The sequence below is a fragment of the Microtus pennsylvanicus genome, chromosome 19, assembly GCF_037038515.1.
Source record: "Microtus pennsylvanicus isolate mMicPen1 chromosome 19, mMicPen1.hap1, whole genome shotgun sequence".
Taxonomy (NCBI): Eukaryota; Metazoa; Chordata; class Mammalia; order Rodentia; family Cricetidae; genus Microtus; species Microtus pennsylvanicus.
The window spans coordinates 1,413,633-1,436,728 of record NC_134597.1 but is presented as its reverse complement, the minus strand read 5'-3'; the positions used below and the strand labels follow the sequence as shown (position 1 = coordinate 1,436,728).

The 23,096-nt window shown below is 40.0% G+C and overlaps 1 protein-coding gene across 2 annotated transcripts in view; it reads left to right on the top strand.

The window, feature by feature from the left end:
• The first annotated feature begins 2,570 nt into the window (after positions 1-2,570).
• The window catches only part of Hepacam2 (HEPACAM family member 2), a 43,316-nt gene continuing 22,790 nt past the window's right edge, over positions 2,571-23,096 (top strand). For both annotated transcript variants that reach the window (XM_075953719.1, XM_075953718.1), the window contains exons 1-3: positions 2,571-2,746; positions 10,264-10,617; positions 14,183-14,467. In XM_075953719.1, coding sequence (XP_075809834.1) covers positions 2,668-2,746; positions 10,264-10,617; positions 14,183-14,467 — 718 coding nt within the window. In that variant the 5' untranslated portion in view covers positions 2,571-2,667. The remainder of the gene's footprint in view (positions 2,747-10,263; positions 10,618-14,182; positions 14,468-23,096) is intronic.

Here is a 23,096-nt window from a genome sequence, read left to right as displayed (position 1 = left end):
ACTCGGGAGGCAGAGGCAGGTGGATCTCTATGAGTTGAGGCTAGCCTGGTCTAGAAGAGCAAGTTCTAGGACAGGCTCCAAAGCTACAGTGAAACCCTGTCTTGGGGAGGGGGGACCTACAGAGAACCTCTGTCTTGGAAAAAAGAAAGAAGGAAAGAAAAATTAGATGATGTTCGTTGTGTAAAACAAAGCCAGCCTAATAATTTAAATGGAACACACAGTAAACTATGTGTGACTGGAAAGGTTAGAAAGCAGCTGTACCCTAATCTCCCCGCCCCCTCTCACGGGCGTGCATGCACACACACACACACACACACACACACACACACACACACACACACTCCCAGTGACTTCTTGTATTCCTAGAAATGCAATCATGGATAGACATTGTTTTAGGTTAATCACTTTTAACGCAACCATAACTAAGACCAGTAAACAGTAAGGATATACTCCCCTTTTTTAGACCAAAACACTTAGTACATTATTAACTTGCTATAAAATACTTTGGTGAAACAATCCCATCCCACCCCTGCCCCCATCCCCAGACAAGGTCTCACTATATAGCCTAGGCTGGCCTCAAACTCACAGAGATCTACCTGCCTCTGCCTCCAAGTGATGCTGTGCGTCTGGGAGAATTTTCTTACACTAACACAACTCTTTGGAGCTTTTTTTTTTTTTAAGAATTCTGTCAGTTTGGCACCTCTTGAAGTTAAATTTGCTTGTGTGGTTTCAATGTAATTTTCCTGAATTCACAATTTACTCTTGCAAGCAGTTATATTTATGAATCTTCCACTAGAGGGCACTTGTCTAAACCAAACAAGTACTGCAGTTTTTTAAATGTCTATGACGGGAAAAAGAGCACCAGAATGGTTCATTCTGGTATTTTGATTCTTATTATAACACCTACTATTTTATTCTGACCACAAAAATATATATTTTAATATAAACTGAGGAAAATCCTGGAATTTTATAAATTCTTTAAATGCTATACAATTGACCCTAGGAAAACCCACTGTACAGTCTTTGTTTCTCACATTTTGGCAAGGATCTTTGAGCCCTCATAATAAGTCATCCTTTGGTTTGAGGACACTATCAAGATCTTATTTAATAGGAGGATCTTTGTTGAGATTGATCTAACTAGAGTAAGAGAGTTCGTGTGATAATGTTTCAAGTCCTGTTTCTTCCCAATTGGTTGTTGCATCAGCTAATATGAAAATGTGTGTGCATCTCTTAAGGAGCAACTAAGTATAAGGAACCTAGGCTAAAGAGCACAAGGAGTTTATTTCTGTGGAAATACGTTAAGAAAAATGAGCACTTTGCTTAGGTACCAACTGTCAATGACCTAGACAGTTCGCCGTAGCCAAGGGCCTAAGAAGTATACATCTAAGCAAATGAACTGAAGTGAATATGGTTAACACTGCGATTGATGTGTGCAAGATTTGGAGTGCAGAGAAACTTATAGTCATTGCTTGGGGTTTGAGGGCGTGCTTGACATATTTCTAAGGTACGGAGCGTTGTAAAGTAACTGACTTGTATCAAGGAACTGGATTTCTCAACAGGAGTTCCTTTGACTTTAGACACTTTCTAAGCAAGTTGGTAGACTCTAAGCAAAGAGTATTTCCAAAGCTGGTTCCAGAATGGACACTGCCCCTTTTTATCTTTAAGGACACTTGGACAACAGCCTTCGTTTAAGCAGTTAAAATGAAAGCCTATGTCTTCCTACTTCCTCTTGTCATTGAATTCAGCGGAACTTCACTGGTAAAAATGGTTTGTACTGGAAATTGTACTTGCTTTAAGTAAGTACATGCAGAAAGCTTGGACCAGAGCCTTTATACAAATGGTAGCTCACTTGTAACTTACCAAATTAAGCAGAAATTCTCAGGCCATCTAATTCTATGGCAACGAAAGGAACTAAGATGGGAAGATGAAGGCAGAACACAGGTAAGATTTTTGTGGATTACTGATTTGTTGCTTCTAAGATTCAACTGAGAAAATGTGGCCTCAGGCGTATTCTGTACATTATAATTATACACAGTGCATGCCTCATCCCCACTTAGAAATATGCCTGTGATTTATTTTTAAATATGTAAATTCATAGATTCAGTAAAATTATCACAGTCATATTTAATAGAAAATGTAACAAAGAAAAAAATAAATTTAAAATATGCTTTAGTGATCTGCTTTAGTTCTTTGTTACATACTTTACATGATAATCAGTAACTTCATAAAGATGAATAGCTACATAGAAAATTCAGGGAGTACTTCAATTTTCAGTAAAAAGTAATTTTTCAAATTTCAAAACAATGACATAATTTTTCATGATAGAAAATCAGATTTGGGTTTATTTATCATGAGATCACCCAAAAGAGATTGTCCTCCTCCTTCTGATTATGAATAGCTCAGTATAATTTATAAAGTTATACTGAAAAATTACTGAGAATCCCTAATAAGAAACTATTCCGAAAGCCACAGCCCTGTGTTCTTGCAAAGCATATAACAGGTGTTCCTACTCCCTGTGTTCTTTGTATACACATTCATTCTGTATTCAAATCACAGAAGCGAGAGGCAGGATAGGGTCTGTTACCTCACTGCTAATTTCCCTAGCAAATAAACCAGCAGCTGCTGGTCCATGAACCAACTTGCCACTAAGCACAGGGCGCCGTATGCATGGGACAGGATGCTTTCATGGAGCCCCTCAGCAGCACGGTTGGGATCTTTCTTTGCAAAATATACTTTCTTCTTCTAGGTAAGGCCCTACATGAACCGACTTTGAGGTGTGTGGGGTTTGGGTTATGGGGTTTTGTTGGTTTTCTTTGTGGCTTATTTTTTGTAGGCATAAGGTAAATATTTGGTTTGGACTGTAGATTTTCTCAGATAATTGAAGAACAGTTGAGAACCTTTTAACAAGAACACACTGTTCCAGCAAAGAAACAGGATTGTGTAGAAGCAATGAGGTTCAAGAAATGATTGCTTTTGTCTCCTTGGAGCAATGGAACTAGCTAAGAAAGTTAAGGCAGTATAAAACGCTCGTGAATTTCTTCTTTTCCCGGGGCTTACAGATAGGCTCAATAATCTTTGGTAGGGAATGTTGTAATTAGAAAATGTTATAATACTGCATTAAATTAAAAACACACAATGAATTCAGAGCAAATCATAGTAGTGGTTTTCTTTTAATTAAAGGTATTGCTTAAATTAAAGCTCATATACAAACTGTTTGTTCTACTTTAATATAAATTGGGACAACGGGAAGTTCTAGCTACACTGACAAAACATAGAAATGTGTCTAAGGGATCAGTGCTCCAAAAATGACTTTAGGTTTTCTCTTTGTCAGTGACTAGTCCTATGTTTATCTTAATATTTTTCTCTCATTCTCTTTTGTCACACCTTGCCTCTCTATATCACCCAGTGCTTTTCTCCCTCACTATTCTTTTCACCGATTATCCCATTTTCCATCCTTGCTATTATGGTCTAAAAGGTCAAGTTAGTTTCTTGTTTTGTTTACATTGGTCTGGTAGGACCTTAAAGGAGGCTTTATTCTTTAAAGACTGACTTAGATCCATAAAGCAATTTGAGCTTTGGACTTTGGGAGTATGTAAAGCCTTATCTTCAGGAATATATTTTGTTAGCTTTCCTTCTTTATAAACATGACTATTACTCACCTATGTATGTAGTGCATATAAATCTCACTGAGATAAAACTACCATCCGTAAATTTTTCAGATATCTGTACCCCCCAAACTGTAGTCATCTCAGTTACTATATGTTCATATTATAAAATATAAGCCTGTAATGTAGTCTACATCTTAAAATCGTTATTAAAAACACCTGCTGCCGTAATTTAAATATCATCCTTACATAGTAAGCGATCCTACATCGGTTTAGTGCTTGTTTTTCATTTTCAAACAGTGGGACTATTAGCTTTTCACAAATAATGTTCTATAGTTGGCCTTAAGAAGAACTCAGGAACCAATTCACTTGAGAAACTTGGCTAAAATAAAACTAAGACATACCTGGGATAAATCACAAGTTCAAAAATAAAACCGACATAATGGACTGTGGTTCCTCTCCTTACGGAATCCACTTTCTCTGAAGATGGTGGTGGTGAGGGACACAGGCCTACGCAGATCCTTTTACTTTAAAGGACTGGGTTTTCTCTGTAAATTTTGAAGCACGGAATTTTCTTTTTAAAATATTTTAAAAAAATAAGCTCCAAGTGAATGATTAAGTTGTCTCTTCAAAATACAGGTTCCCAGTTTCTATTTTTTTCTAAAGATGCAAACGTTTGTTTTCAGTCAACAATAGTTGTGTTATGTTTGCTAATACCGTGTGTGGTAGTGAGGAAATAAATAGCAACTGTTTTGAGCTGCTGTAGAGGTCACTTTGTAAAACCTAATGTTTGTATTCAATACAGTAAAACTGCTCGCAGGAGTCCCCTGGAACATGGGTAGTTTTTCCGGAGTCCCTTCAAGGATTCCTTACTTTACAAGCTTTTTGAAGGCACTGCTATTGCGTCTCTTAAGGCTCTCGAAAGTGAAGCTATTGCCGTAGTTGTGGATGCTGGCTTATGAGTAGTATTTTTAATGCTCTCCCCAGCTGCTGCTAGTGCCTCAAAAAACAGACAAGTCTGGATAGCTCTCTTAAATTCAGCAAGTATTTGTCAATCCAGTAAATACAAAGTTTTCAATTATGTGCAAACATTTGTAATAACAAAAGAAAACTGAAAGTCGAACTTTGTTGAAGTTGATCTGTTCCTTAAGAGAGAGTGGGGAAACTGTTATCCTTTATGTTTCTCATGCAATTAGGAAAGAGCAATTCAAATTTTCTCAAGGCGAACCTCATCTTTCTAAACTAGTAAACCACTGTGTTTGAAGACATAGGTTTGGTACATTTTTAGAAAGAAACACATCAATAAAAAGAATGTGTGCTTGTAAAATCACAAAAAAAAAACATAATGTTAGCTGTTTAGTTCCAGAATCGCACAGTGGTTCTGTCAGACTGGTCAGTGGATTCGTGCCCTTCCCAACAGGGAGATTTTAGGTGCTGACACAAGGAAACTCATTCCTTGCTGACACTTGTTACCTATAAACTATCCCATAAGAATAATACAGGCATTGGGTGTGGTGACGTCTGCCCTTAATCCCAGCAACTTGGAAGGCATAGGCAAGAAGCATATCTTTGCGATTTCTAGGCCAACCTGTTCTACATACTAGCCAAGCTCTCATAGTGAAATCCTGTCAATAATAATGATAATAATAATGATGATGATGATGATGATATAGGCAACCTCCAAGAAAACTACTATCTAATAGTTGCGCTATCTCTCTCTATGATGTATATATTTAAAAAAAATAACCAGACATATTTGTTAAAGAATTTTCATTTTAGATTAAATTATTGAATATATTCAGGAATATGGTTGGCAATGTATTATTTAAGATATTTAATTTAATTAAATTATTTAATATATTGTTCTTTCTTTGAAATAGTCCAGTGAATTAGTTTTCCCCATTTGTATGGTGAGTGTAAATGCCATATAAATTTATTACTTTCACCTGCTGTTGCGATGCACAACTCTAACTTCTGTATTCAGGAGGTTGAGGAAGGAGATCCTGAGTTACAGGTCAGCCAAGGCATTTTAGTGAGGTCTATTTAGCAACCTGTGTCTTACAAGAAATTTTTTCTACTAACGTAGTTAGTTAGTTAATTACTTACTTACTTGCTTAGATAGCAAGCTGGTTAGTTGTTGGTTGGTTGGTTGGTTGGTTGGTTGGTTGGTTGGTTGGTTGGTTTGGAGGAGGCTGGGGGTTGTTTTTAGACAGGGTCTCACTATGTAGCCCTGGCTGTCTTTAAACTTATTATGAGGCTCAGACTGCACTCCACCTCCCAGAGATCCACCTATCTCTTCCTCCAAGTGCTGGGATTAAAGTCATGTGTCCCAATTGCAGATCTACTGAGGTAGCTTTATTTGTCTCCTGACTACAGCTCTGCATTATAGTTAATGTCTTTTTTATTGGTTTTTGGAGACAGGGTTTCTCTGTGGCTTTGGAGCCTGTCCTGGAACTAGCTCTGTAGACCAGGCTGGTCTCGAACTCACAGAAATCTGCCTGCCTCTGCCTCCCGAGTGCTGGGATTAAATATAGTTAATGTCTTATGAAATAAAATTCTCTCCTCCTAACTTATTCAGAGTCTCATAACTGAGAGTCAACATTCAAATCCAGATCAAAAGTCAGTAACATTTCCATTCTAGGGACCGTGTCCCCACCCTAGCAACCACCCCCAGCATATTAATAATCTCAACTAATTTTTCCAACAATTGCATAGACTAAATTACAGAAAAACATAAGAGCAAGAGCCTCTCCCAAATGAGAAAATGAATCAGCTAAAGTTGCACTCAAGCCTCACATTCCCACCTCAGTCTAGCAGGGAGGCCTGAGCTACGCTGGGAAACGTCTTAGATGCACAGTAAGTCTGTGCCAGAGGCAATGGCTGCGCTTTATGTCAGCAGCCATGCAGGTCTTCCCAGTGTATTCTCAAGGCAGTGATGTGATTCCCACCATAGCCCCTTGATCGCTTAGAACTTGTTAGAGAACATCCAGGAATTGACAACTTAATTTGTCGACTAAATTCTGCAACTTGCTATTTCAAATCCTTTGAACCTTTCGTCTTGAAATTTACATAGTGGCTACTCTGAGGAAATACCTCTGGATGCTGGCTAAACACTGTTTTAAGATAAATATGTGACCTTTGCTACAACGTCACGTTTCCAACTTTATCAAAATGTCAAATAAAGTATCCCCTCTGCAAGTTTAGAAAATGTGCACGATCCTGGCCATCTTCACTTGGGGGTGATGTGAATCTAAGAATTGCTGGTAAATATAGTTACAAGGGAGTCTAAGAATGTTGAGGGAGCTGCGGGCTGCCTTCCTGCTGCCTGGCTTGCCTATGCCTCAAAATAACAACACACAAACTGTATTCTTTTAAACACTGCCTGGACCATTAGTTCCAGCCTCTTATTGGCTAGCTCTTACATATTGATCTAACCCATTTCTAATATTCTGTGTAGCACCACGAGCTAGCTTACCAGGGAAGATCTTAACCAGTGTCTGTTTGGAGTGGGAGAATCATGGCGACTGCCTGACTCGGCTTCTTTCTCCCAGCATTCTGTTCTGTCTACTCCGCTTACCTAATTTTCTGTCCTATCAGGCCAAACAGTTTTCTTTATTAGTTAAGCAATGAAAGCAACAGATAAGATACAAGACCCATCTCCATCATAAGATTAGACATGAAGCCTGACACATGGCTAGCAGACATTTTCATATAGTCAGGTTTTTTTTTAATGAACATAGCAGCACAGCAGACACAGTGAAAATGATGTTTTGCATATCTAAAAATAGAAATAATGAGCTAAAAAAACTAGTTTTTATTTATTACTTATCAAGAAACTCTGCCTCCCTGACTTCAACTGAAGGCACAGAAGTGCGTTCTCATTTGCCCAGAAAACGCACATCCAAGGAGAGACCTGCTCCTTTCCAGCTCCCATTCCAAAGTCCAGTGTCTTTAGAAACGCTTGGCTGTTAGAGCTCTCTGCTCAGCCTCTGCTTTACATAATGCTGACGTCACTAGTTTTAAGACATTGGTTTATTCATCCATATTCCTTTTTCCCTACTACAATTTCCTTGCAAAATTTCCACTACTCCTTTGCTTCAAGCAACTCTATGATTTAGATATTCCAGCATCTAATTCTCTCTTTTTAACCTCCAAATTTAACATTCTTGTACTTCTCCATACAGAAATAAATCATACACCTTGTAATACCTTTGACATGGGTAACCTGAAGCAAAAGTGTGGTGTGTGTTTATCTCAGGCATGTGTAGAGGCCCAGGAGCCTGACCACACTGAATATATAGCTCTCTGCTCTGGGGAATGGCAAGACCACTTAGTGCTGGTAGAACTTGATTTCTCATAGGGTTGGAGCAGCATGCTTGAGCTTCTCCATGGAAATCACCATGAAAGGCAAATAGACCTTTTCCTTCTTTGTCCCACTTGCCTTCCATAAGTTGATTTAGATGAGACTTCCTGGAAACAGTGAAAATGGGAAGCAATTGAAGAAGATAATCATTTTATATGTCTTAGAAATCAGAAGTGAAAAAAAAAAGCCCTTTTGTTTGGCTCCAGTTCCCGTCTTCTCTCACCTACTCAGTTTCAATTCACCAGCATCTATCGCTCTTCTATTTCCCCACGTCCATATCTCACAGATACATACCCAGTGCCTGCAGATGTGATTTTACATTCTACAGTCCTGCCCAGCCTCCACCCACTTCTCTTGTCCCCTTTACAAGGTTACTCAGAGAATCTGTAATTACTGTTTCTACATCATTACTTCTCTCTCTCTCTCTCTCTCTCTCTCTCTCTCTCTCTCTCTCTCTCTCTCTCTCTGTGTGTGTGTGTGTGTGTGTGTGTGTGTGTGTGTGTGTGTGAGAGAGAGAGAGAGAGAGAGAGAGAAAAGAGAGAGAGAGAGAGAGAGAGAGAGAGAGAGAGAGAGAGAGAGAGAGATACAGCGTGAGCGTCCGCAGAGGACAACATGACACAGGGAGTTAGTTCTCTTTTCCACCATCTGAGTCCTGGGGATTGAACTCGGGCTATTGGGCTCGGTGGCAGGTACCTTTACTCTCTAGTCTGTCTCACTGACCCTCTGCCATTGTTTCCTATCTCTCCATGTTCAAGATAGTCTATATTTAAGTTACACACGTAACCACCCTATCACTCTGTTCCTCTGATAGTGATTTCATACCCATGCCACAAACTTATAAAATGAAGCAAAGAGATTTTAATTAGAGTTCTAAAAGTATGGTATCCTGAAAGGACTTTTTTATTACAAATGGTAAATATGTTTATATGTATATAAATATATTGAGAGAGAGAGAGAGAGAGAGAGAGAGAGAGAGAGAGAGAGAGAGAGAGATCCAAGTTCCAGAAGCTAAGAGGCATATACAAACATAAGATTAGCCATAGCAGTGAGTTCATGGACCCAAACAACACAAGCACTGCATAAGACTGTACATGGGAAGAGCTTCATGCCTCACATCAGTTCAGGCCTCTAATTCTGTCCTAAACTACCATTAATGAGCTAATAATGAAAACGTGATCACCACGTCCATTCAGCATTGCCTTTTGGATGTCTAGTGAGCATCTAAAAGTTCATGTGCCCTATACGGACTTCTGATTTCCCCATGGCAGTGCCAAAGCCAGAAGTTCTCTGCAGTGCAGTAGCTGTGTGGTGTGTTTTGTTTTGTTTTGTTTTGTTTTGTTATTGTTGTTGTTCTTTGGTAGAACCAGTCGTTTCTCATGTTGCCCAGTACACCATGGCTTGGTAAAGCCCCATCTCTTGCCTGCTTTGATGCAGTCATTTCCCGAGATACTTTGGTTTTCCTGCTTTTCTCTTTGCTCAGCCCATTCTCATCCCAGCTAGCTGGAGACAAATAAATCATTAGAAAAGTCACGTCCCTCCTCTGATATCAAAACTCCAGTAACATTTTCATTTTGCAAAGAGTAAAATTGCCCACAAGTCCCATGGTCTTAGCATCCTTCCCCATTCGTCCCTGCTATCATTGCCCTCATATCTCTATGAGCTCCTCCTCCTCCTCCACTTTGTTACATCCAAGTCTGCCCCTTGTTCCTTACCCAGCAGTCAGAGTCCTCTGTGGACAAGGAATGACTGTTTTTAACTGAATGTAGTTTATTGTGACAGTTACTAGGTTACTCAGATTTGGTGTGGCTTTGACTAAAGCGAGGAGGGACTTCCAAAAATCGAATATTGAGCTACTTCAGAAGACTTTGCAGAAATTTGATGCAGGGAAGTATCCCTTCATATTTCAGGAACTGCAGTTTCATCAAAATATGAAATTGACATTGTCTAATTTCAAATATGTTTTAATAGCTTTGTTGAACTTTAGAGCTCATAATCTTTCTCAGTTCTTCTTTCTTTATTACTCTGTAATTACAGGAGATAATAGCTTCTGCTTCTCCTTTTTGCCTTGTCTTAGAGAAGTCATGCAGCTAGTATTCTCACTGGGTGTAGTCTTTCAAATGCAGAAGGTTTGAGAGACAAATATTTACTTCTACCTGTAACTGGTACTGGAATCGTCAATACTTAGAAGCCTTCTTCTTTGAAAGGGATTATCATCTGACTGAGTACCCATTGTAACTGTACCTTTTTATTATAAGATGTGGCTCAGGGTACTCACAGTTTTCTTTCTCTTTGTAGCAGGTGTTTGTTTGGGGCTGAAGGTGACCGTGCCTTCACACACTGTCCATGGCATCAGGGGACAGGCCCTCTACCTCCCTGTGCACTATGGCTTCCACACTCCAGCGTCTGGCATCCAGATCATTTGGCTGTTTGAGCGACCACACACAATGCCCAAATACTTGCTGGGCTCTGTGAACGAGTCTGTCGTTCCCGACTTGGAATACCAACACAAGTTCACCATGATGCCACCCAATGCTTCTCTCCTCATCAATCCGCTGCAGTTCACTGATGAGGGCAATTACATTGTGAAGGTCAACATCCAGGGAAATGGAACTCTTTCCTCAAGTCAGAAGATACAAGTCACCGTTGATGGTGAGTTTTCTGTGACAATGGAGAAGAGGCTAGGTCAAGGCAGAGGAGGCTCAGATTACGAAGGTTCCTAGGCTCTAAGGTCCTGGCTCTCCCAACTCCAAGTGAATTAATTAATGTTCAAAGTTTCCTTAATGCCATTACCTATCTATAAGGTTTCCTGAGATTTAATGGTATCTGTATGGAGAGGAGGTGCCCAGTGCCCAGCAACAGACCTTTAAGCAATAAGAGAAGCATACTGTTTTCTTAGGATTTGAATAAAGCTGCCTCAAAAATGAGGTATGGACATCTTATTTTCTCATTTGTAGGCTGTATTTTGTGAAGGTTCCTATTTTTGATCACTTGAATATTTTTATTTGGTACAACATTTAAGGGAAGATGAGCCAAGGACTCTATGTCAGGACAATATAAGTTTGCGGAAATGCTCCCCAAAGGAGACTTAGTTAACTAACCTTCAGACTTTTGTTTTTTCTTATGAAAATTTGTAAATGGTATACCTTGAACATACTACGCACAAAATTCAACTTCTTTTTCTTTGTCCTCTTTATTTGACACTAGTATCTCATTTTACTAAAAATTAAATTGATTCTATTGCTTCCTCAGGCCAAGACTTTGCATACATCTCAGGCAATCCCATCTCTCATTACATACACCCTGTCTGCAGGAACCCTAAAAAGCACTCCAGGTGTTTCCAGCGCTGCTTTGCTCCTGCCTCTAACTATCCTGACCTGAGATTTGTAATAGCTTGCTCCCTACCATCTGTGTTTCTGCTCTTGCTTCCTCCTGTCACGGCAAACACTTGTCACAGCTTCCTAGTGCACTCACATGGGTGTCAAAGTACTAACAATAATGTTCAGATCCCAGCATACCTAGAATCCATCTGATTCCATTCTCTACCTCTGTCCTCTATGCCCTCTGTTCTGGCCACAATGGTCTCTTGCTTTACCTTGAACAGGACGGATACACTCACATCTCAGGTCCTCTGTTCTCACTCTTTACTATATCCAGACAGTTTCTATCCCAAATATCACTTTCTTTATTTCTTTTAGGCATCTCAATTGTTGTATCTGTGAAGCCTTTTCTGACGTCTCTCCACTCTATATAACAATATCATCTTAGTCCCAAACACACACACACACACACACACACACACACACACACACTGTTCACTGACTTTAATTCTGCTTTTCTCTTTGTTCATCAAACTTCCATCGAACTTACCATCACCTGTAAATAGTACCTGTATTTAACTTTTAGTGTTTCTCTTCCTGACTTGAACATGAGGTCTGTGGGAAGATGAACATTGTCTGTATACTTGCTGCTTTCTTCTCAGTGCTCAGAGCTGTGCTAGCCATAGTAAACTCAGTAACCCCTAGGGAGCAAGGAAGGAGGGGAGAGACAAAAGAGGCTACAGGGGACTAAAAAAATGACTGCCAGACCAGGTGTCTGCAGAGCAATTGTAGGGAAAGGGGCGAATTACCTAGCCAGAATTTTCATAATTTTTTTCCTTCAACAGTTTTTCATACAAGTTTTAATAGGACAGCCCTTACCTGGATTGTAACGTTGGATTTATTCAGGGAAATGAAACCAAAACCTTTAGTAAACAGGCTTTAAGAACCTAAGCAAAAACTTTTTGAAAAGGGGAATGTCCGCTTTGTGTTTGATACGGATGACTAGTCCAGTGATTGGCTTTCCTCGGTTACTATGATGCCTAGCTATCTCGTATCACATGCATCCCCACACAGAGACAAATGGGATGTGTTTATCTTGACCAGTGTACACAGTTCATTTTTTTAAAAAAACATAATAACATACACAGTTGCTATTGCAAACCCTTTGCTTTTGCCACAGAAGACAAAGGGTTGAATTAAATGAACAAATGCCAGATGCCCTCAAGTTGTTCAGCTCCCCTCCAAGTCGCTTCAACCTCACTTTTCCTAATCTTTCATTTGTTTCCTTTTCCCCTAGGCTGGAAAATGAGGTCTGTTTGCACCCTGATGCAATTTCCTTTGTAGGATAATACATGATATATTTGCCTAAGGAAGAAGCTTCAAACTTGACTGAATGCTTGATGAGAAATCAAAGCTTAAAGTGCTGGATCCAGTCACAGGCTGCCTATGTGTTACCAACCTTGGCGTCTGTGTGCTCTGTGATCTTACAGAGATGAAGACTATCAAAGTCTGTCTCTCCAAAGTGCAGGAAAATACATTGACAAGAGTAAAGGCCTCTTCCCTTTGCCAGTGTAGGACATTTAACTCTGAACAAGTAACTATTTCCTTATGTCTGTTTTCTGTTTACTTACATGTGTGTGAGTGTGTTCCAGAACACGCCTCAGAGCACATGTACAGATCAGTGACTATATTCTTGTGTCTGTTGTCTGTTTACTTACATGTGTGTGAGAGTGTTCCAGAACACGCCTCAGAGCACATGTACAGATCAGTGACTATATTCTTGTGTCTGTTGTCTGTTTACTTACATGTGTGTGAGTGTGTTCCAGAACACGCCTCAGAGCACATGTGCAGATCAGAAGTAACTTACTAGAGTAGTTTCGCTCCTTCCACCATGTAGGATCTGGAGATCAAATTCAGGCTTGACAGCAATTGCCTTTATCACTGACCCATCTTGCTGGCTTCCAAGTCGCTATTTTATCAAACAGAGGAAAGAATTTTGAAGATTGGTGATGTTTGTTAAAATGATAGTGGATGCATATGTAATTACCAACCTTATCTGTGTACTTAGAGCTAAAAGCCAGGGAAGAAATGTGGTCTTCTTGTTTTCCATGTTGATCCATTAGCCTACTGAGTGCCACATTTATAAAATAAAGCTAGTTTCTCATTACTTCACTTTCTAACAGGAACTTCTATTGGATTTGCTTTGTATATTCCAACTTTAATAAAATCTCAATAATATATCATATCCAACTGTCCAATTAATCCAGTGTTGACTGAAATGTAGACTTTAATTTGTTAATGAAATTGTGTACATGCCACTCTTCAATAATGCCCCAACACGCTTTCAAATGTGCCCCACATGAGCTGTGTAATTTACTCTTCAGATGATGGCTAGAAATTTGAGGCTGCCACATCCCTTCTTGCCAGGTGCTTTAGGTACACTGCAAGTCAAAAAGGGAATAACTGTATACATTTGCTTTGCCTGTAAGAGTTACCTTCATGGCAGACAAGCATTTGCCTAACTCGCATGAACTCTTAAGTTCAGAGAGAAAGAGGGGGGAAGCATGATGGTGGAGAAATCTCGATGAATAGAAAAGTAGAACCCTGGGCTTCCAACCACTAATGATATAGAAAGTAATAGATTAATTGTCAACACTTGAATTCAGGTTCTAGAATTTTATTAGCTGTAACTGTGTAAATACATTTCATGTTTTACCGTTTTTAAACTTCTATGACTTTTTAATATCCTCTGTTACTCAAGCTGTCTACATTTACAAAATATGAAATGTTAGAATAATTTCCCCAGGACTCTCTGTTGGAAAGGCTTCTTAAGGTTTTACTGCCCCCCCCCCCCCATGGATGGAAAAGAATCGTTTCTATGCCTCTTGATCTTGCAGATCCCGTCATGAAGCCAGTGGTCCAGTCACATCCTGATTCTGGGGCTGTGGAGTATGTGGGCAACATTACCTTGACCTGCCAGGTGAAAGGGGGTACCAGGCTAGTTTACCAGTGGCGAAAAAATGGAAAACCTGTTTGCATCAACTCCAGCCACTCGTTTTCTCCCCAAAACAACACCCTTTGGATTGTTCCAGTGACAAAGGAGGACATTGGAAACTATAGCTGCCTTGTGTCAAACCCTGTCAGTGAGGTGGAAAGTGACGTCATTACACCTACCATATATTGTAAGTTTTGCTTTGGTCTTATGTCTATATTTATGGGAAGGTCTCACAGGGGTAGATATTGATAATATCAGCCCCAAGAGTCATCTGGTCTTTATCAGTATTGTAGCTCAGTACTTGTCATAGTCTTGTGGTCTAGGCATTGTCTGGTCCGGAAACATATCTACTGGCACAACTTCTCCTTTTGAAGACCAAGTTGAAACATTAATCACAGAAAACTCAAAGTGAAATTTGTGATTCTAAGCAATAAGTGATTTCATGTGTAGTGGAATTTTTTTATTTTTATTTATTTATTTTTTCCATTAAAAAATTTACACTTCCTCCCCTCCTCCCATTCCCCTCCTACTTCCCCATTCACACTCCTCCTTCCCCCTCCCTCCTTAAGAGAGAGCAGGGGACCCTGCCCTGTGGAAGGTCCAAGGCTCTCCCCACTACATCCAGGCCTAGGAAGCTTTGCATCCAAATAGACTAGGATCCCAAAAAGCCAGTATGCAGTAGAAACAAGTCCCAGTGCCTTTATCAATGGCTTCTCAGTCAGCCCCCATTGTCAGCCACAATCAGAGAGTCTGGTTTCATTTCAGGCTCATTCAGTCCCGGTCTAGCTGGATTTGGTGAGCTCCCATTAGAACAGGCACACTGTCTCAGTGGGTGGACCAACCCCTCGCGGTCCTGACTTCCTTGCTCACCTTCTCCTTCCTTCTGCCCTTCAACTGGACCTTGGGAGCTCAGTCCGTTACTCTGATGAGGGTCTCTGTCTCTATCTCCATCCGTCGTCAGACGAAGATTCTATGGTGATATTCGAGATAATCATCAGTGTGACAATGGGGCAAGGACAGTTCAGGCACCCTCTCCTCTGCTGCCCAAGGACTTAGCTGGGGACATCCCCGTGGACACCTCGGATCCCCTCTAGAGCCAAGTCTCTTGCCAACCCTAAAATGGCTCCCTTAATGTAGATATCTTCTTCCCTGTTCCTATATCTGCCCTTCCTCCATCTCCACCCTCCCATTCCCCCAAACTCTCTCCAGTCTTTCCTTTCTCCCTTCTCTCTCCCCATCTCCCCTTCCCCCAACTCCACCCCCACCCCTACCCCCACCCCGATGCTCCCAACTTTTGCCCAGCAATCTTGTTTGCTTCCAATTTCCAGGAGGATCTATATATGTTTTTCTTTGGGTTCACCTTGTTATTTGACTTCTCTGGGTTTGTGAACTATAGGCTTAATGTCCTTGGTTTATGGCTAGAGTCCACTAATGAGTGAGTACATTTTCAATCCCAAGAGTCCAGTACCACAAAGAGGTGCTGATTCATTCCTCTCCGAGAAAGAGAGGAGAAGATGGAGATCCGAGAATGGGATATGTTCTATAGGCTGCATGAGAAAGGAGCACTCCTGGGTTACGTGTGGGAGAGGTGTTCCCTGTGCCTGTTTTCTCTCCACCATTTCTACATTTGATCTTAGCCGAAGGCTGAAAGTGATTCTCCCATTTCTGAAAGAAGGATTCAGGAAGGATTCTATGCAGAACAATCTCAAGTGTTTTCCCAAGAAGATCAGTAATTACTTCAGAATTCTAATTCCCTTCAGTTGTTGTTTTCATTGTTGAGATGGAATCTCACGTACAAGTAAAATGTTTCAAACTCTTCAGTTTGTATCATGCTACAATCACAGCCCCAAACAAGGCCCCTCATTTTTATTCTAGTATTTTTCTAGTCATTAGAGTCATAGCACTACCTCTAATATGATTAAATCTCATTTATTTATTTGAAGTGTGTGTGTGTGTGTGTGTGTGTGTGTGTGTGTGTGTGTGTGTGTGTTGAGGTATGCATATACCACAGCGTGTCTGTAGAAGTCAGGGGACAGCTTTCAAGAGTCAGTTCTCTCTTCCCTAGGGGAGGAAAATCAAACTGTCAGGTTTGAAAGAAACCTGCTTTATCCACCGAATCATCTCACCTACCCTTTAATATGCTTAATATTGCATGCAAAGTTTAATGTAAAATGGAACTTTTTCACTGTTTAGAACAGTGACATTGGGAGATTGGAAAACTCTGCTATGGGACTGTTGGGGACAATAACAAAAACCTATCTTTGCACATCACTGTATGACCTCTGGAGATGGGGCAGCATCCCTTCAGCTGAAAGCTGACAGCTACCTCTTTGGGAAGCCCTTACTGAAAGACTGAATGAGCAACTATGTGGCCAAGAAAAGTGAGATGTGGCCATGGAAAACTTGTTTTGTCTGGCATGAGGATGAAGTTTTCACCTTCTAACACAACTGAGCCTGGAACATAAATCTATTCACTCATTAAATATGTCTTCATAAGAGTGGAAGAGACAGTAAACCTTGCACCTAGTGCTCACAGGTCAGACAACAGGAGTGATAAATGGGGTTGATAATGGCCTATGTGGTCTCAGTAAGTCCCCTGGTCTTTCTGGGCCTCATTTATAAAAACGAGATATTTGAAATTACCTCACAGTATTACTGAGATTAAATGAGATATTGTCCAAAAAAAGTAGAAAAAGAAGCATATAAACAAGCTCTCACTAAAGAGAATATGGTGCTATTATGGACGCATTTGTCTTCATCTGCTTCATATATGTGCATCTACTTCATAAATGTGCATACTTTCACCACTAGAATACCGGCAGAGCCCTCTCGAGGACATGCATCAAAAATAAAAAATAGAAACTTTAGAGAAAAGCAATAGCATGTGAATAAAGTCTAGTCTTCTGCAACCAAAGGATGCTTAAATTAAAACTGAATAGCAGCACTGAGGCAGAGAAGAGAGCTGCTGGGTGGGACCAGGAGGAGGACAGAGGAGCGACACACATATGCACAATGGCTTTGCTTGAAAACCCGCAAAATTCAACTACAGGAAATGGAATTACTGGATCTTAAAATTGGACACGAATCCTATGTTTTTAGTAGGGGAAACTATGTGTGAATGTCGTGGCAGTTTTAGGTATGTGTCACAAGAAGCAGAGCAGATAAGAGTAAGAACTGCGCAGTCATGGGCCAGAGTTCAAATCCTGGGTTGGCAAGCTTATGTCTCTGTGCAGAACTCTCTTCATCATCAGCACTGACCTCATGGTTGAGCAAGTGGAAAGGTCTGGAAAACCATCTCCTGCACAGACAGCAACAAGAGACCAGACCCAAAGAGGAAGTAAATGTATTTTTCAAGGACCGAGACAAATCCTAGCTTGTTTTATTTGTTTGCTCATCTGTTTTAGAGCCAGTGTCCCCTTCCACATCCCAGGCTGGCCTGGTACTCAATACATAGCCCAGGTTCGAGTTTAGGGTCATCCTCCTGTGTGCTGAGACTGTGGGCATGAACCACAATACCTGATTTGTGTTTAACTATGACAAATTTTTTTCCTTCTTTTTTTTCTGAGACAGGGTTTCACTGTAGCTCTGGAACCTATCCTGGAACTAGCTCTTGTAGACCAGGCTGGCCTGGAACTCACAGAGATCTGCCTACCTCTACCCCCCCCCCCCGAGTGCTAGGATTAAAGTGTGCCACCACTGCCCAGTGGCAATTATTTTTATAGCTTAATTTATAACTATATTTTTAAAGGTTTTAAAAAGTCTTTTCAGATAGCCTTGTGAGAATATTCTGTCTGCCTTTAAAGCAGAGGCAAGAGATGGACAAAGAAAGTCTAAGCTTCAGCAATGCTGCACAACCGTACTGGAACTGTAGGAAAGATCTGGAAACAGTGCAACCCATTTATAGATGTATTTCTTTACTAAGAAGGTTGTTTTCAAAAATTAAAACTTCAGTTCAAACACAAGTAGCACAAACCTAAATATGTAAGATATGTAAACACAGGAAAAAGAAAATATGAACAAATTGAATCAAAGGCAAAGTCATGTCATCAGAATTTTCTTGGCTCAGCAATAATCTACTATACGACCTAGAAGCACAATCTAATTGCATTGTTAGTTTCTTTTGCTGTTGCAAGTTCAGCCCTGTTTTATTACTTGTTTTTGTTTTGCTTTGTTTCCTTGGTTTCAAGTGACAAGGTTTAAATAGCCTGCATAAGAGTTTGTCACTGATCTTCTATTGTTGTGGCATCAAGGTGTCTGGCGTTTTCTCATTCCCTGTACACTGGGAATATTTGCCTAGTGTGATGCATTCCCCAATGCTCCATTTGTATGTAGTTACTCCTCTTCCTTCGTTATCTCCTACTGAAAGGCCCATCTGTCCTGCACCTCCTTAGTGTCACTAAGACACTCAATCTCTGAGCAAAGACAGCACCCTGTACATGTCTGTCTCTGCTCCCCACTACCCTCTGTCTTCCTTGACTCTCTCTCCTCATAAGCATCAGTACAACAAACTCTCCTAGGAGCTCCATGTTGCTAAGCATCTTTAATTTTATAGGGCAATACTCGACGCCGCTAGGAACTCAGTTTAACCTGAATATTTTGTTCATATCATTCTTCCAATCCCACGTTTACTCCACGACTCTGTGATCAGACAAAGATAATAATCGAGAGGCCATCATATTCTAATATTCTTCCATAGATATCCACATTATAATTTAGAATATCTTCATGAATTATCTATTCTGTTTTTATTGTTTCCCTGACATTTTTTTTTCATGTAGAGCAGGAATTATTTTTATTGCTAATAAAGTTATAACGAAATCTATCAAGATTGACTATATGTCCATTGGGCCATGATGTCATAATCTGGTGCTAACCTTAATGAAATACCATGCCGAGTAAAAAGTCATCAAATATCTATTTATGGTTTACAAAATGTAAATGCCCTCTAGCTCCAACTGTAAATAATAACTCAATAACCACCCCATTTTCTATGAAACACACGACACTGCTGCAGGGAGTACTCTAAGTGATAAAAATTAAAGGGAAAGGGGAACATTTGCAGTAAATACTTACCATCTGCTCCCTTGCAGGGTGGCAAGAAGCATCATGATGGAAACTTAGGTACTGTTCCCACCCAGTCATAAATGGTTAAAGAGAACAGATGACATGTGATTTTACAAGTCATTTAGTAAACAGCCATCCCTAAGGCAAAGAGTTCATTTCCATTGAGAGTGTTCTGCCACAGGCAAGACGGTGAACTATAATCCGAAGGCGAATGGAATTATCCATCTGTTTTTATCTGAATCAGAGGTCACGCTAGTTGAGTCATTGCAAATGTCTCCTACAGGGCTGCCCATTGACTTGACCAAAGCGCTATATTATAGCTCAACATAGAAGAATCTTCACTCTGAAGTGCTGAGCAGTGTAAAGAAAATAGTGCCATAGTCCAGTCAGGGGAGAAGAGAATGTAAACAGTGTGTAGACCGTAAGATGAAGGTGTGTGCCTGTGTGTGCTTATGTGTGTAAGAGGGAGAAACACACAGAAAAGACAGGCACAGACCCAAACACAGGAACAGAGAAAGGGGTGAGGGAGGAACAGAAGTAGGAAAAAAGAAGAGGTGGAAGAGAATAATGGGAAAGAGGGAGCTGTAAATAGAGAAAGAGATGATTATACAGATGGTACAGATGTTGGGTTTCTAGGAAAATAAATGATAACTTTTAGGAGCTGGAGAGGTGACTCAGCAGTTACGAACCCTGGCTGCTCTTCCAGAGGACCTGAGTTCAATTCCCAGCACCCACATGGAAGCTCACAACTGTCTGTAGTCCAGTTCCAAGTGATCTGACAAGTTCATACAGATTTAAAATGCAGGCAAAGCACCAAAGGCCGGAAAATAAGAAAAATATTTTTAAAATGATAACTTTTCATTGGTGTGCTCCTTTATTTTATAATTTTTTTACAATGAACATGCATTTCCTTTTTATAATCAGATAAAATATAAATTTTATAAAATTGTATCAGAAGTAATGAATTTAAATGCCTCAAAGTATTAGTTTCCGGGAACTGGAAGAAATGCTTGACAGGGAGGGTTCATAGAGGATTGAGAGACATGAAACTGACTTTGGGGAGATAGATGTGGCCTATTACAGAGAGAAAAATATGTGGTGTATGAGAGAGAGAAAGGTGGCATCAACCGTGAAACCCAACAAATAAGGAAGTAGCAAAATCAACAGACATGTGATCAAAGAAGAAAACTGCATTATCAAGTTCTCTTCTTTCAAAGGATGTTTTATTTACAACAAGCTATTTTAAAATTATTGGTACTACTCAGCAACCATGACTCTGTATATGTACGTCTTCCATAGAGTCAAACCCACCATCCAAGATTAGAGAAATGCTATCTGTGGGAATACTCAAATATATGGCAAGATCTTGAGGCAATTCCAGGGGAGTTCCTCCTGGAGCTGGGAAGAACACGGCCCACTTTGAAAGGCACCACAGTTCTTCCCACGTGAGATCAATTACACAGCAATGGGTCGTCACAGGCATGTTCTGTAAACCCTGGTAAGTGGAAGCCAGTGGGAAGATAGGAATCGAAACCTGTTTTTACGGTCACTCCTGTGTTCCTTTTCACATCTCTATTGCTCTGTCTAAAACGACTCTCCGATTTTATATTGTGCACATGAACAGAGGTCTCTTGAACTTCCAAACCACACACCATTTGTTCCGTTGCCTCTCCTCTACGTGAAGCAGTTAGTGGCCCCTGACTGTACTGCCTTATATATCTCATCAGTGCTGGCAACCTAAAGAAAGAGCCCCCATCGCAGCACAGAGCGGAAGACTCAGTCTTAGGCGCTATCTTCAATATCCCAGTTCCTCCTTGATGCCTAGAACAGCATCGTGCATGAGTAACCTTGACGTTGATTTTTTTTCTGAATCATTAAAACAATTTTTCATTTCTAATATACAACTATTTACAGACCATTTACCTCGTATTCAGTGTTATAAGTAATCTAACCATATTTAAGCATGTTTAAATTTTACAAGGGGATATATGTAAATAACCTACAGTTAGCACTCCAGCTTCTATAGGGAAATTGAGCATCTACCAATTTGGTACCCAGAGTGGATCCTGTAACCAGTTCCTCAGGATAGCAAGGACTGACTAAGCTAGCTTCTGCTTTCCTCCTGGCAGTAGGTTTACTGCTATAACCATAGTAATATAGTGCTGTGGGGCACTTCACATTGTCCTATGTCTTCAGAAGGAAAACCGGCTATATAACTAAAGATACTCTATAAAACACTATTTCCAGTTTCTGTTATATCTTATGAAACTTGTCTTCATGAAGGCAGATGGACCAGAAAATTATGGCACAATGAAGATCTACAAACTTGACTAAGATCGGTTTGACAATAGCCCCAAATGCTAGAGCGCAATATCAAGAATTTTGTCATAACTTCAAAAGCATAATAATTTTGGCAGTTAGCTAATCTATATTTTTATATTAAGAGATGAAGAGACCCCAAAAGTATAAATAAATTCCAAAGAACACTTAATTCATGGTTGAGAAAAATGTTACCCTAAAATCTTGTCCTTACATCACATGATTACACACACAGAGAGAGTTATGGCGGCTTTTAAAAAGAAATGAAAATACTGAGTAGTTAATACAGTTTGTAAATTCCTTAACAATGCAAATTGTTTGCATACTAACTATAATTTTTATAATTATATTACTTCCCATTTTCCTTTCCTACCTCCAATCTCTCCCCTACACCTCCTTGATCTCTTTCAAAATCCATGGCCTGTTTGTTAAATGGTCACAAATATACACACACATTCCTAAATATTTAAATGCAAATCATTTTATACTTATTATCTCTCAAACCTTTGACAATTAAATGGTTGCTTGACTAATTACATGAGAGGGTAATTTATCATAAAGCAATATGGTTAGCCAACAATATTCTGACATAGAAAAATTATATAGCATAAACCTTATTGCTTTAAATGTCCCAGTAATGCTGTCTAATAGCTATGTGACTATGGGAAATTACATTTAAAACTATAATAATGAAAATAACATTTGTCTCGTGAAACTTATTTAAGATAAAATGTAATCTATATGTCTGACTACTTGGAGTTCCTTCCTGGGGCCAGTGTCAAGTAAATGTCAGTTAATGTCAAGTGAAAAGTGAGTATAGCCATGCCCAAAATAACTTATATTTTTGGTTGTGAGCCTAGCCTTTAATGGCTGAGCCATCTCTCCAGCCCCCAAAATAACTTAGACTAGAGGAGAAACCTCATATCTGGGAAATATTTTTTTTTTTTGGTTTTTCGAGACAGGGTTTCTCTGTGGCTTTGGAGCCTGTCCTGGAACTAGCTCTGTAGACCAGGCTGGTCTCGAACTCACAGAGATCCACCTGCCTCTGCCTCCCGAGTGCTGGGATTAAAGGCGTGCGCCACCACCGCCAGGCTCTGGGAAATATTTTTAATATTGCTCTCATTCTCTACAAGAAGGCCTGTGGCATGTGTCTTCAACTGGTCTAATGCCATAGTGATTCTCATAGATGCGGAAGTGTGGGAAAACACAGTCAAACAGCCATAGTGAAGTAGCTCTTTAATTTTTCAATGAAGATGTGTTATTGGGTGTGTGCGCTGTGTGAGAGTGAGTGCGTGTGTGGTCTGTGTGAGATTGTGTATAAGGTATGTGTATGCTGCGTCTGTGTGCTGTGTGTGTGTTGTGTGTTTATGGTGTATGTGTGGTGCGTGTGTGTGGTATATGTGGTGTCTGTGTGTGAGAGAGTGGTATGTAAT